The 15,788-nt window shown below is 40.1% G+C and overlaps 1 protein-coding gene across 4 annotated transcripts in view; it reads right to left on the bottom strand.

Annotated features, from left to right (window-relative positions):
- The window catches only part of MTUS2 (microtubule associated scaffold protein 2), a 269,128-nt gene that overhangs the window by 142,670 nt on the left and 110,670 nt on the right, over positions 1–15,788 (bottom strand). For all 4 annotated transcript variants that reach the window (XM_032099515.1, XM_032099513.1, XM_032099514.1 and 1 more), the window contains one exon: positions 6,870–7,076. In XM_032099515.1, coding sequence (XP_031955406.1) covers positions 6,870–7,076 — 207 coding nt within the window. The remainder of the gene's footprint in view (positions 1–6,869; positions 7,077–15,788) is intronic.

Here is a 15,788-nt window from a genome sequence, read left to right as displayed (position 1 = left end):
ACATCTTTCCACAGAGTTAAAGAACAGAGAAACCTTGGGTGTCTGTAATGGGAATAATCTAATCCTGGGGCAGTGCACTGCCTTCTCCAGTGAAACTGGTGTCTGGCAGCCTGGTGTGCAAGTGGTTTGAACTACTTTTTACCCTCTTCAGATTAAACACTAAGAGTTGCCGTGACTAAATTAGGTGCACATAATCAGTCAAATAATCCTGTGTGGAAATGGGCCAGGAAAGAGGATTTGTCACTATCTGTTTCTTCCTTGTCCCGTTACCCAATATATGTGCAAACATTTGTACTCTCCCACCCCATTTTACGGACAGGAAAGCGAGGTGGATATTGAAGCCACTTTTTAAAAACCAGACAGAGATAAGTGCCAAAAACTGGAACTAGAGCTGCCAGGTCTGAGCCAGGACAATTTTAGAACACAGACACAGAATCTCCCAGACCGGACTTCTTACACTAAAACCGCAGATTTTATATGGCACTTTATAACAATAACAAACATGATGATTAAGCACTCGAGTTGAGCTGGCACGAGAGCTTGGCAAAACTCTTTCAGCAGTTCTTTGCTCATAAAAAGCAAGCTTTGCAGAATTCAGAGTTTCACGGATTTCTTCAGTTTTGACAAAATTAACCTCAGCAAATCTGAAACCCCTTTAAATATTTCAGGTTGGCATCTTCATATAAAAGTAGTTCTGCATTTCCAAACCAGGTTGATCTTCCTGCCTCTACTTATTCATTACAAGGGGTGGTGAAGATCCTCCCAGTGTGGAACTGCTCCCCTCTGCTGTGTGTTCTGATGGGCAGAGGAAGAGGTAACAATGGAGATAGCAAAAACATTATCTAAACTTGTAAAATATTATCACATTTAAACTATTACTGCAAGCACCATATCTAAAACCCCCTGAAATTAATAGACAACTTACACAACTTATACTTCAGTACTGTTGTTCCAATCTCTGCCATCAGAGAGAAACCTCTCTGCCTACACCCCCAAGCCATTCTTTGAATGTTTTTTCCCCCATCATTAGGAACTAGAGTATGAAAAGTAAATGCTGCTAAGTAAAGGCAGCTAAAATGTCTTATAGCCCTTGCTCTTCCTGGCTGGCATACTGCACTTTTCCAGATGCTTCACCCCACTAAGCTGAGAATGTTAATACTGTTCTATTTCAGTCCTATTCACAGTGAAAAGATGGCATAAAGTGATTCTTCTATCAAGGCATTAATATCAGAACAAGGTCAGAAGGGAAAAAACCCCTGAATTTATCATGTAGAAAACTGAACAGAAAATCAGTCATAGAAATATGATTGGAATTAATTTTCATGCAGTAAATTCTTTGTATTTACATAACACTTACGTATTTAAGAACAATTTTTATACCCGTCTACCATGAGACAATTTTGAACGTTCTACCCATTTTGGAGAAAATTAGGCATCTATTCAAGGCTCCTGTGCTCACTTTAATTTCCTCATTTCTCCGCCCACCTGAATCTGACACTTTGACATTTTTGCTTGTTAGAATGGAAATTCAACATTTAGCAAGGCCAGGCAATACAAGGTCAAAAACCAGTGGGAAATATATATATTGAAGAAAGGATCATGGAGGCTTACATCAATAAAGCATGCAGTTTCATTTTTCTGTAATTTTTAACAAAACAATAGCTGTCGTGAGATACTAAAACAAGTTTTGAAATATTCATCACCATTTTCTTGTTCAGTCTCAAAATAAATTGCTTCAGCATTCAGAGCGGTGGGTAGGTACTGAATAGCATTATGTCTTAGTCTAGCACGTTGACGGAGAACTGCCTCTAACACCGTGCTATTGTTCTATTTAAAGACTCTTAAGCAACAGGGATTTCATCACTTCACTTGGAAGATTATTTAAGAGACTAGTAGACCTTATGAATATGAAGTATTTCCCGATATTACACCGACATTCTTCCATTTCCTGAACTCATAGCAATTAGCATACCTTAACTCATTCTAAACAATCCACCCTTCTTCCAGTCCTCCACACATCAAATTCTTCCACAGTGCCTGACAAACTCTTTCCCACGTGGTACTTACAGCATGTTGGAGTCTATTCTGATGAAGTACATGAAGCTAATTATGTGAGCAGGACATTCAGCTGATCACTCAAAATGCAGATACAAGCAAGTGAGAGAACTCTAAGCCCCTCAAACCAGTAAAACACAAGGTACAATCCGAGCATCATGTTACCTCACTGCAGAATCACAAGATAATACTGGGAACCACATCCCACAACTGTGGGCCTTTGGTGGATGCTGTGAACCTCTCATGCAAATTTTATTGGGGCAGACACAGGGAAAGCTTCCACACAGGGCATTTAAAATTCCAAGGGAAAATACAGTTAGGTACTTTGTTATAAGTTGTTTAAATTGGAAGTTTTTCTTTATGTTTACACAATTGTTTCTCTCCCCTCCAAATCATAGTGGTTTCAACCTGAACATGACTGTCTAGTCATTCACTTTTTCTCATATTTTGCAGAATACATTCACACTCCTTAGACTGAAGTATCTCAATTTTCAATTCTAGTCAATTTAGACCATAAACAAGCAAAAAGTTTCTAGACATACAAAACTCCCTTTTTTCTAAATAAAGAATAATGGTTTAAAATATCAGACATTTTTGAAAACCTCCAAAGTAGTACACCAGAGATAGGGCTAAATTTTTCAGGTAATCTTGAACAAAATATTAGCAGACAAACCTATCTGTGGCACAGAACAGATCTGTGGAGTACTGATAGCAGGGCCTGGAGCTGAGCCTCAGCCTGGGCTTCCCCAGACGTCCCATAGCTGTCAGGCCATGTGGCTTTGCTGAAGCAGAAAACCTCACCTGGGCCTTGCTGCGCTGTAGTATAGAGCTGCCCTGATGTGGGAAACCATGAGATGAGAGGTGTGGAAGTGGCAGGGGGAGCTGCAGGCTCCACACTGAATGCAGAGGAACATTAGTAGCAACAAGGAATGGACACACCACAGCTCCTCACCTCCATTGGTACAACGACCTCTCACTGCCTCCACTTCTCTGAGTTGTTTGATTCAACCACAACTACCCCTGTCATCCATATCAAATGAAGAGATCACCACCTTGAACCGTTTAACCATTTCATCTTGAGCAGGGCAGCACAGGCAGTAGTGATCCATGGTGAGCTCCCCTGATCCACCCTAGAACCCAGCTTTGAAATGGAGTGGGTTTTGGCTTCTGACATTGCACCCCACCTTCTTCAGCAAGGTGAGAAGCTGCCTTATGTGCCACCATCATCATGAATGAGCTTTGCAGACCTTGGCTTCCCTGTGAGCAAACCACAAATTACACCTAGGCACCAAGAAGTGGATTTTTAATGGCCAAAACAGACTAGTGACCCTGACTTGCAGGTCGGTTCCCTACCACAAAAGCTGGTGAGATGTTGAGAAGTTTGGTTACCAGAGCTGCCCCTTCAGTCTCAACACAAAATTGGGCAGTACTTCATAGGAGCAGAGCCCCATTATGACTGATCCTGAGTAGCAGCTGGTGGCAAGACTGTCACAGTTGGCGTGTTATTGGCAAACAGCAGCCTGGCTTATACCCATCCTGGGATGGAACTCCAGGGAAGACATGAGGACAAGCAGACAAGTGCTGAGCAGTCTGTCCTGTCTCACCATGAGAAAAGAGTATAGTCCCACTGCTTCAAATCCATTTAATTGAATCAATCTGAATATGCGCAGTATCTCCAGGAAGTCAACCAAGAAGCACAGCACAGGCTCTGTGCACATCCAGGCTTACTGCTTTCAGAGGGGTCACAGGAAGGGGGGAAGTCTGGTGAAGAACAAAGCTGCCACATCACAGCTCCATTAACAAATTTCCCCTCAACACAAACATCACGTCTCCTTACTCTAAACAAGTGGGGTTTTACTCCCTAGGCAGAGACACTCATTGGGACTTCTGAAAAGAAATCTGTTTAGGAAGGACTAGCACCACAAGACATCTGGCAGAGGAGAGAAAAGCAAGAACAGGATCTCACCAGGGCCCCTTAAAAAATCACTGTTTATCCTAAAACGCTCCGTCCCTAAAATAAACCAGTGTTTTCCTCTCACCTAGCCATAGTCATTGGCTTTCTAGTAACCTACAATATGTCATGATTTTGAAATGAGCCCCTCAATTTACAACAGTAGCAGCTCCTTTATTTATAACAAATGCACTTGTAAGATGTTATCAACTACTTCTGTCTCCCTTACACACAGAGAAGCTGCTTAAATAGAAAATTGTGTTATGTATGTTTGAAGACTTCTAAAGGTAGATAATTTTGCATTTTCTACCCTACCAAGCTAGGAAATTAACAGTAAAACTTTTTCCTGCCCTCTAGGAAACCTGATTTAGTCAAAGATATGATCACAGGTAGCAGCTACAGAATCAGCTATTTATTTAATTTAAATAAACCATTCTTCCAGCAGGTAGTGAAGGGAAGAAATAATATGTCATGCTAAGATTCCTGAGCCAGTACTTCTTCCCTACATCCTTTCTGTGCATGTTGAAGTGCACTGCTGCTCTGTGTTAAATAAGCTGCAGTAGAATGGAAAGCAACTAATTTGTACTCCCTGGGTGCTGGGCAACTAATTTAACTCTTGCTGGCACATAGACAATAAATAGGAAAAGATGGTACAGTTTCATACAGATAACATTTCCATGAAAGTTAATAAAAAACAAGGAAACATTTTTTCTTCCTACCTATCTGCCCCATGAACAGCTGTGTTGCCTTTAATCCAAAGGAAGCTAGGTGTCACCTCTTGTGATGACTTACCGAGGCCTGGCACCCTAAACACCAGATGTGCCCTCACCTGCTTGGCAACACACCTTCTCCTTCCGTCACCCTTATCCAAGAGGAAGCACTATCCTTTTGGAACTAAAGAAAAGTAAAAAACTTCTGAGCTGGACAGCTCTGCGTGTCACAGGAGCCACATGAGAGAGGTGACCCTTGGGAGGGGCTCATTCTTTTGCTCTCACATGGAGGTGGAGAGAAACTAGACAACATCTTAGATGAGTTACCTAACTTTGCAGCAAGAGCAAAGTTATAGGTGCTGTTTTTCATCAGGTGATGGGCTGAGCTCATCTCTACATGAATTCGTACAAGCAGAACACTTCCCCTGGGTAATTTTCATACCGATCAAAACTGATCTTGTAGTGCGCACAAGCTGGTCACAACATCCTGATCCCAACATTAAAGAGCAGTACCATCTTCAGCTGAGTCAGATGAAACCAAATGCTTCCACGTCCTGCCAGTGACTGGAATATGGTTTCAGTTTTTATGGGCCTAATGTACAAAGATAATATAAAAGCACACCAGAATATATAAATGAAATCAACTTCTTTTAAGAAGACTGAAGAATCAGATGTAACTTTCTGTGCCTGAGATTACTAAAGTTTCTTCCACAGTTTTTTTAATAGAAATTAATTGACTCAAATTTGACAGCTTGGAGCATATTGCTTTTCAATTTGTATGAACCTGCATACACCCAGTGTGTTCAAGGATAGTGCTGTACCTACAGATGTCATTTCATTCAGATTCCCACCTGAAATTGCTAAACAACAAATTTATTTGCAGAAATGTAGTTTAGATCTAATCAGATATCAGGTAATTCTGTCCCTAACACAGGTTTTATGTAACTAAAGACTAAAAGATTACAACACCAGATAAAAGTTTTCCAAAGGCATAAATGTAGGGTAAAAGCACAAAGCAAAAGAGGTTGACTAACCATAAAGTAAAGCTTATTAGGAAATAACCAAAAATGAGTGATCAGTCCCACAGTAAAACAAGCTACAAACATGTTTGGGGGCATTGGAAAAGTTAAAAGCCCCTGCTGACATTAGTCTTTTGCATTTCAATCACCCCATGTAAAGGGGAAAGAGAAAATCTTTAGGGTTTTGAACGATATTAACTGTTTTTATTTTAATTAATTTCAAATTAATATTAACAGTGAAAGATTTAGGAGCCTGCAGCATCTTGTCTCCTCTGCTGTCTCATATCACCTGGTGGCCCTGTCTGCACCCCTCCTGGGCTGATACCACTTGCTTTGATATTGACACAGTTCAGGCTCAATCCAGTCTTCAGAGAAAAATGGGCATGAAAATCCCTCAAACCCCCTTTCTGCTCTGAGCCCAGGGCACGCACACATTTCCTAAGGACTGCACAATCCAGTGGGCACTATATTGTACTTAATAAAATTAACAGCCTTTACAGAAAATAGGATTTGGAATGACATTTCTGCCATGGGATCATTCAAAGTCTGGTAGATGTACTATCATATCAGCCCTGATCCCTTTCACGTCACTGGCATTATTTGCTCAATTTTCTAAACTAAGTTTATTATACTGAATATTAAGAAGCAGAAGAAAAGTAGATGAGAAAAACTGTATCTCTTATTTTTGATAATATTTTTCCCATTCTGCATTGGCTGCCATTTACTTACCAAACACTGTTCACTCTTTTTATTTACTATTTCAGCTTGTAAGAAGAGATGTTCCAGGTAAAAACAAAATACAACAAAGAATGCCTCAGGTTCACTCTTAATGGGATTTTCTCTGTAGCAGGGGAAAAAACCCCTTCACATTCAGCCCCTATTCATCTGTTATAATTAATATTTTAAATAGTTGATAGAATTTAATAATTGTTTATTAATATTTAATAAATATTATTTTTTTTAAAAATTCACTGGGAAATCAAGATACCAAACCAAAGTCAGTGGCACAAAACAGATTAGTGAATACTGAACAGGTTTCATTAGTCCTAAATTAGATAGAAACTCCAGTTTGGACAATCCTGGAACACACCTGTTTAATATCCCTCCAGAAAGACGGGCACTTTTGGGACTTACGGTTAGTTGTCCTGCTCTGGTCACTCTGAGCACTGTCGTTTGACTGGTTGCTGGAGACAGAGGACACACTTGAGCTCCTGACAAAACCAAATGCGGCCAGCTTAGCTGCTGGCAACCGTGAATAGCCTGGGGGACGAAGTCCAGACGGGCAGGGCTTTGGGAGATTTGATTTTGCAGCACTTGGACATGATCCTTTCTTAAGATCAACTGAAAGAAGGAAAAAGAAATAAATTTTTGTTAAACAAACTAAACTGGAAGACACTGACCATTACCTCTATCTCCCAGCTATATAAAGGCAGTATTAAGCAATACTTGAAGTGTTAAGAAATACTTGAATACAAGTTTTAATGGCTGATCAAACTGCAGTGATGTCGTATTGTTTGCTGCACTGAAAAGACAAAGTTTAGTGGAAAAACTGCAGGTCACAATAATTTTTAAAAGGTGAAATATGCCAAGTACCTATGAGGCATAACTCAAACTTCCAGCAAAGCAACATCGTTCAACGCTGCTAAGAATTTCTTTTAATGTTATCATCTTCAATGCTGTATCACTTTCTAATTTTACATTTGTTATGTGCCAATTTAAAAAAAAAAATCATGGAGACAAACAGGCCACGCATAACCTCCAATTTTGGAAGCTATTGTAGACCAGCAACAATCTTCTTCAAGGACACAGGACTTCTTTGTATTTCATCAAAGAAAACACTTCTTTGAAGTTTTTCTTTCAAATTCCACTAAAAGAAAATGCCCTTTTCTTGCACCAAGCCTGGGAATAAGGACATGTCCTGTAAAGTCCTAGTTTTTTAACATACCACTGGCCATTTCCACCGGTGGACTTCTCCTTGCTAAGCCATCAGCCCGTGTGAGTGGCATCAACCAAGTCTCAGACAACTGCCAGTAGTAGGTGCACCTGAAGTTAGGCCAGCACAGCGGCTCAGCTGTGATGTCTGCCTGCGGTTACTAACCACTCGTCTGTCTTCAGCTTCTGCCCTAACCTGTATTCTGCTGCTCTTGCTCAGGCAAACTTTTCCAGGCAAATACAGAACATAGTTTCACAAATGTTCCTCTTTTTCTTCTCAGGCCAAAGGTCCATGATCATGGCAGTCTTGCTTTCAGGGTCAAGGATTAAAGATTAGAGTTTGCTTTTGGTTGAAAGGTCCAGATACCAATTGACTCCAGATCTCAAGTATACATACATTTGGACAGAGCTTTTCTTCCTAGATTTGAGAATACCAGATTCCTGTTCCCTGTGGAATCCTGAGCAGCAAAAATACATATTTTTTTTAGAAGTATTAACAACAGCCTCCAAAAAAAGCAATTCTAGAGTGTTCAATCAGGACCAGTGGGACAGGAGACAAGAAAGCATTAAAAACTATCAACATATTCTGCCAGAAAAGGCCACAAAGTCACCCTTTTTCCATTTTTATTCAGTGAACAGTATTTGTACACTAGCCCGACACAAACTTCAAAGAAAGAAGTGAACATTTGTAATATAAAGAAAAATACAAATTAACTGCACAGTAAGAATATGGTCATATTATTACGGTATTTAATTCTTTTGTAAACTATGTAGGTCACAGCCTTATTAATTTTAATGAAGCATTTCACTTTGAGAAGACTTTAGAAAAAACAAGGCTAACTCCTTTGAGCAGAAGAACGTTATGGGGATTTTGAAAGATACTTGTGTACCTCATCACAATACTAATGCTAAGCTTTGTTTAACATATCTAAGCCTTTCCTTTTGAAATAGAAATATGTGTAACACCAAGCTAAAAAGAGTTTTATGTTCTCCTATAAAACACATTCCTGTAAAGACATAAAAAAATGCTCCTTGCAAAATGAATAAAACAATTTACGTACTCTAGGCTCTTAAAAATCTTTGTACCTGTTTTTCCCAGGTTGAGCTCTTTATTAAAACTCAAGGAGATGGACATCTGCAGCACCTTTGCCAGCCCAGAGGAATACATGCTGTGCAGAGTAACCCAAATGGAAGTAACAAGTAGTAGAAGCAAGTAGTAAAAGACTGCTAAAATCCCCATTCACTTTTCTGTCCCCACAGAGGCAATTTTGGACTATGATCCTGAATCTGGCTTCATTTGGATATCATGAAGAGGGCTCCGAGGTAGCCATGGGTTCCAGGTGCAGGTGAAGGGCAGAGCAGGCACATTAGCACAGAGAAGAGATAAGCAGTGATGCTCACCATCAGTTTATTGCCAGGTTTGTGCGGCGTTGCTTTGACAGTGGTCTACTACAGCTCATTTATCGCTATCTGCAAAGCACCAGACTCCTTCCAAAGCCAGGACTTCTTCCCTACCCACTGCAAAATATTCCAGGTGCTGAATCAGTGACTGGACCAAGTCCAGGCACCCTTCAGATCTGAAGCTGAGACAAGTATTCATGGTAAGCAGCTGCAGTGCAAGGAACCTGCCCAGGTCAGCGGCAGCAGGGAGAAGGTATGAGGCTGTCTCTCGTGGGTTTTACAGGTTTCCAAAAAATGCACTTGGATTACGTAAGCTGAGATTTCTTTTTCTTAAGAATCTCTGAAAATTGAGGGGGAGGGAGAGATATTTCCATTTTACAGCAACAAACTATTATCACACACAGACTTCCTGCAACAAAATAGGGGAAATTCCAGTGGGGCAGTGGGATAAAGTTAGAAATGGCTTTATTTAAAAAACATTTCAGATGTGCTTGCCCTAGGGCAGTGTGCTTCATCTGAGACTCCCAGATCCCCTACTCAGCCACAGGGATGCCCACAGCAAGTCCCCAGACTGACTTTTCTCTGCAGTCCATGACCCACCAAGCTGTAACTGAAGAAGAAGAATTTCCTTAAAACCAAAACAGTTTTGGTGACAAACTGCCCAGCCATCTTCACCTTTTCTTCAAAGTCATTCTTCCAGATTTGGGGAGAGGATTCAGTGTTTTTTTCTCACACTTCTGTGTGTGTTTCTAGTTTATTACTTCTATTCAAATTCCCCCTGAACTAACAATATTTTGCATCTTGAACTCATCATCATCCTTAAATTATTTTTCGCCTTTTTTGTAATCCAGTTCTTCTGTACCATGAGCACCTGGGGCAGGACATTATCCTCATTAGGGATGCATTCAAATCCTTAAAGCTAAGTAATTTTGTGCCTTCTTTCTCATTAAAATACATGAGACATACGTCTATTGTATGTACTTTCTGTTCTAAACATCATCAAGTTTTCTCGTGCATGTTTTTTGCTTTATTTCTGTTTCTTAAAAGTATAGAAGTACTCCTTCAAGCAAGGTCTGGGAGTTCAATACAAAAGTTATTTTAATGAGCAGCTTTTATTTCAATAAAAATCTGCCAAAATAAGCTTAAAAATCTTTCCAGTTTTCTCACTGCCTGAAGCTAATTATTGAATTAAGTATTGTTGTCTGTATGCACTCAAGTGATTTTCTATGACACTTCAAGCTGTTCCCATCCAGAAACATGAAAACATTTTGAGGTAGGGACTGATTGACACAAACTAGATGTGCCTGGGGAGACTTAATAAAAGTCTGAACTTCACTTCTTATGCATCCCCACTGCACAAGAATTGCATCTTCATGCACGGTTAAGAAGCAACTTTCATGTAACTTCTCTGTGAAATCTGAAATATGTTTTAGCTGAAATGATTAAAAAATTAAAGAAATGACTTATACAGATGTGTTCTTATGAAAAAGAGTAGCAGTTCAAGACTTCAAAACTCCCTAATTCAGGGATCCTTGGCAAGTCTTTGTCATCTGGTAGTAGGGTTTTTGGGTTATCTTCGCTCTCCCTTTTTAAAAAATTTTTTACCAGCATTTCTGTAAAAACTTTGATCATTAAATGTCATTTTCTCTCACTTTCTGATGCTCTGAACATCTCTATTCTCATCTCATATTGGGGAATATGGGGTAAAGAACTTACCTCCAGTGTCACTGCGTCAGTCAGAGACAATACAAGACTGCTGAGTTAACCCAGCTCATAGTTAACCCAAACACTGGTATCTTTGCAGATTAAAAACAAATCACACAAGTGAGAAACCTGTTCTGTTGCCTCTGCTTTTGTGGTTTCCCTCTATAGATGTAACAAGTTCTCTCTGAACAAGAACCGAGGAAAGGGGCTTTAAAAGAGAGGCTTTAACGATTCACACCTAAACAGCCCAGCTGCCCCGAAGGTCTCTCATCCAAATACTGTCAAGCCTGGGACAGTTCAGTTCCAAAGGCCAAACAGTTGTCACTGCTGAACACTGACTAATTTCTGATGGGTCAGTCCACCATCATATGGTAGTAAATGCTCATCTCCTCATGCTTCAGATTTAAAAGCACCAAAAAACTGCTCTGTGCCTTCCCAGCTCCCAGGCAAACCAAGGCTGCTCAGCACATTCTCAACACCCCAAGAACTCGTCATCTCACAATTCATTCAAGCTGCAAATGTCCACGTTCACTTGGCAGCTAATGTGAAAAGCAGCAGCATCCCTCAAAAACTTGCAGCACAGGAATCATCTGTGCGTGAGTCTCACTCATTGCATTTTCCACTGACAGCCCAGAGCAGCCAGAACAATTCTCTGCACTGAAGCTGCATCTCATCTGCCCAGCTGCTGCTCACTGGCTGCTCAGAAGGGCTGTGGATGTCCAGCCAGAGACAACACTTGGCTCTCACAGGAAGGAGGCAGGGTAGGAAGTATTTGCCTGCTCCTACACCCAGATTGTTCCACACACTGTTCATATGAATGACAGCCTGGAACAACTGTCATATAGACAACACTTCGTTTATGATGGGGTTTAGTTCCTTGAAGACGCAGTAACTGGAGCAGAGAGGTGGCAGATGGCTATGTCCCAAGTATGACGACAATGTCCTTAAGAAAAACTCATGAGGAAGTGCGTGCATCCCTTTGAAAGCTAATTTTATTTTTTTTTTATGAAATACAGTCAGATTGCTCTCTCAAAGAAAACAGAGTGCCGACTGGAAACTCAGCAGATTAGGAGAACGGAGAATATTTTCCTCTCTGAACTATTCCCTTGTACCCTCTTCCCTTAAACAGTTAAGAAACTTGCCAGTTCAAATCCAAGTACCTCAGACTGCAAGTACAGACAGAGCTGGGGTAGCAGTAAGGCAACATTTCAGCAAGTGACCTCAAAACCTCTTTTCTATCATCAAATCTCATTTACATGTTCAATTAATATGTCATTATTAGGTTGTTTATTCTCAGGAATAATAAAGCTTTCCTGCTGGGAGAAAGCTGTAGACATATCGTGGCATTCAAGATGAAATACATTATACATATGCAGAGACACAAATAAATGTATATATCTGTGTCTGTCTGTGTAATGAGAAATATTGCTGTCCTGGTTTATGGGTAAATTCTATCTTTAATGAAAGTTGACTTGCTTAGAAATGAGAGGAGCAGCTAGACCCTCGGGACTGACAAGTTTAATACAGAGAGGTGATAAGGAAGTAACATTTCATTAACTCACTCTTTGAGAAAAAAATACCCTAAACACTACTGAAAAATGTAGAATTAAGTTAAATTAATGAGCGCAATTAAAGTGAAGTTTTAATGATGAGATCTCTGTTATACTTTTCAAAATCAGACATTAATTCCATCAAAATAATCAGCTACCAAACGCAAATCCTAACACATTTGCTTCAAGAAGTCTTTATAACCAAGGAAAACATATTAATATTTTACATGTTATAGACACAGTATCTGTCAATGCTTGTTTTGAATTACAAGTTTCCCATAGAAAGAGCAGAGTCTATTTACATAAAATAAACAAACGTTAAGCTTTCAGAGACTCTATGGCACCTATATCATCATTCAAAGACTTCTTATTTTACCTACTTTGCAGAACCCTTTTTCTTACAGTCAGGCTGCTTGTTTGACCCATCTGAGGCAAAGCACCACCGAAGGAGCAGCACTGCTTAATAAGGAATTTGCAGCCCATGCCACCACATGTCCTATATCCTACTGATGAAGAAGGATCACTGGTCCAACCACGCTTTAAGCATCACACCTAGAGATCACACTTGAGCGAACACCCATCATTATTTTACTTTCTACCTAGCATGACTTAAAACTAACAAAGCCCCTAATATTCTTGTACTACTTGCAGTCCATCACAGCAGTTCAGGGATTTAATTATCAATTACTTCAGAGTCAGTTTTATGAGGATTAGTATTATACATGGGCCAAACCACTCAGCTTATCAGTGCTGCTTAACCAGACTGCTGTATTATGAATGGTATGGCAAAGGGGAATAAAATCCTCATTATGAGGCACTGCTGCTGTCCTCGATACCACAGCGATTTCAGTCTAAAAGCCTCCGCGGTACCTCACACTTTGTCATGGGGTAGCAACTGGCTGGATCCTTCTGTTTCCATTACCTCAGGGCAGGACTGATATCACTAGGATTGGAAATTGGATTAAAAGCTCAGGATCAAGCTGCAAGAGATGCCGATTAGCAACCTTGAAGGCAGGCCTGGTATCTTTGAGAGAAATATACCCCTGACTCCCTAGCTTCTTTTGCTGCCGATACCCAAGCTCTCACACCCCACAACACCCGTGAGCAAGTCTTACTGGCTCTGCATTCAGGATGCTGACCATATGTTCATGCATGTCATTTGCTCATGTTTGCAAATATGACTTTATCAAAGCTGTGCTTAATCCTGTTTTTCAAACAGTGCAGCAAAAGCAATGATGCAGATCAAATATACTGCAAATAATAGTACAGCTAACAGCCAAATTAAGGGAAAGTGGTTGAAAATGGTGTTGAGTACTTTAACACAGATGGCTTAAAGGTGCCTGACCTTATTATGAGCCCCTCTAATTAACACCCCAACAGCTCTGGCATGCCAGGGGCTGCTGTCGCATCCATCCCCTCCGTGGCAACCAGCAACCCATCTCTGGTCTGCATGTGTGCTCTGCTGTGGATACAGGCGCAGGAGGCAGTTCTCTGATGCCTCTGCACTCCTGTACCAGTCTTATCCTTTCTCCTGTCACATCAGCCTCTTTCATGACCAATTCATTCTTCTTAAAAGGAAGTTTTAAAGACAAGAAGTCTGGTAAGCTGACCTATGAAGTTATATATTGCTGAGAGAAAGATTAGGTCATTTGAGGCATACAAGGAAAAAGGCTTTGGTCAAGGAAAAGGTGATTATAGACAATCTTGGATGGATAATTGGGAAATAAAATACCAAAAATAAATGAATGTAAAGAAACGAACGTAAGATATCAGAAGTACACGAAAGATAAGTAAGGGGAGGTACTGAACCAAAAGAGAGCAGTGAAAATCACTTTGCAACAGAGTAAGGTGTTGCAGAAAAATTAAACACATTCTTCATGTTGCAAGGAAAATGGAAGGTGAGATGCCAGAAGTGAAAACAATGTGTCCTGGGGTAGACAGTGAAAAACTAGAGACATTAGCAACCTCTCCAGAACAAGTCTTGTGTAATGTAAAATCCATAAAAACAGTCAGAGCCCAAAGACCAGATGAGACACACTTTGGGGCCCTGAAAGAGATGACAGATTATTGGACTACCATGAGTTATCTTTAGTACCCTTTTTGAAACAGCAAGGTAGGAACAGACTAGAGAGAAAAATAACAGCTGTAGGAAGGAAATTATGGAGAGCTATGAATTAAATTTGACCTCCAAAGCAGACAAGGTCCAAAAAATAATCAGTGATTTAAAAAATATATAATTTTAAAAAATTTAAAAAATAACAAGAAAACCCTGAGAAATATGAAAACTTTAAGAAATACAGCTTTAGTGAATAGAATCACAGTAACAGCTGGTGCAATTTACTTATGTACACTTCTCATGCACTAGCATTTTTAAAGGCAGCATTACAGACAAAAAACGGGACTGATAAGCTGATCCTGTTTAGATTTTAGAATGTCACATAACATAGGAAGACAGTAAATGAATACATACAAGACGAGGTCCTATATGGATTAGAAGTGGCTAAGGAAAAGTCGTGTCTGCTAGCATCAGTGATGCAGGATAATGTGGGTAATGGATGGGTGATGGATGAATAAGAATGGAGGCAATGTTCATTTCTGAGGATCAGAAAAGACCGTTTATTGGGTAATAGGTCCTGTTTGCATTTTCTCTCGTATCTATCTCCCAAACTGGTTCCTGTTACACAAGGGCTTACCCTACTCATATCCTGAACTCACAGGCTCTTGCAGTTTTATTTAACTGGAAATCATGATCCAATTACTCTCTGTACCTGTATTCCCATGCTCAGTGCTGACTGAACTCAAGTCACAGGGCTGAAATGGTATTTACTACCCAGGCTGCAATCTTGGGGTGTCTCAGAAGCCACATACAGCTTGGTCAGCTTCTACTAATGGCATCAGCACAGATAAACTCCAGATGCAGGGTCAGATAGCAAAGGATACTGGCAAGAGGCACTGTGTTACAGAGAAGCTTGATTTTCTGATAAACTCCAAATCCCGTCAACCTGTATTACTGACTGAGACTGTCCTCTCATGGTAAAGTCAAGATGCACTCGTGCATTTCCATTCAAAATTTTTCTAAATTTCTCCTGCTTCTTAGTACAGATAAATGGATGCTGGGGAGAGACAGTAATAGTTTTCAAATACCTGCAAAGAGGAAAACACCCGACAACCACTCCAGATGAAAGAGGAAACAAATTGTAACAAAGGGCATTAGGCAAAAGGCTAGGGAACACTTTTAACCAGAAAAAAGGTAATGCATTGGAGCAGTCCTGCTTTCAGAGGCTCCAAGATCTCATACTGAAGATTTTTATAAAGAGTTTTTCATGAACAGGTTAAATAAGCATACACCAGAAGGAATCCCATCCTGGGGCAAGAGGAGGCATCATATAACCTTAAGTCATTCATTAACTTTAGCTCTTATGACTATTTTTAAAAATCTCTGCAGACTTCTAGTCTGTTAAATAGC

Source organism: Corvus moneduloides, chromosome 2 (assembly GCF_009650955.1).
Source record: "Corvus moneduloides isolate bCorMon1 chromosome 2, bCorMon1.pri, whole genome shotgun sequence".
Classification (NCBI taxonomy): Eukaryota; Metazoa; Chordata; class Aves; order Passeriformes; family Corvidae; genus Corvus; species Corvus moneduloides.
This window is presented reverse-complemented; position numbering and strand designations above follow the sequence as displayed.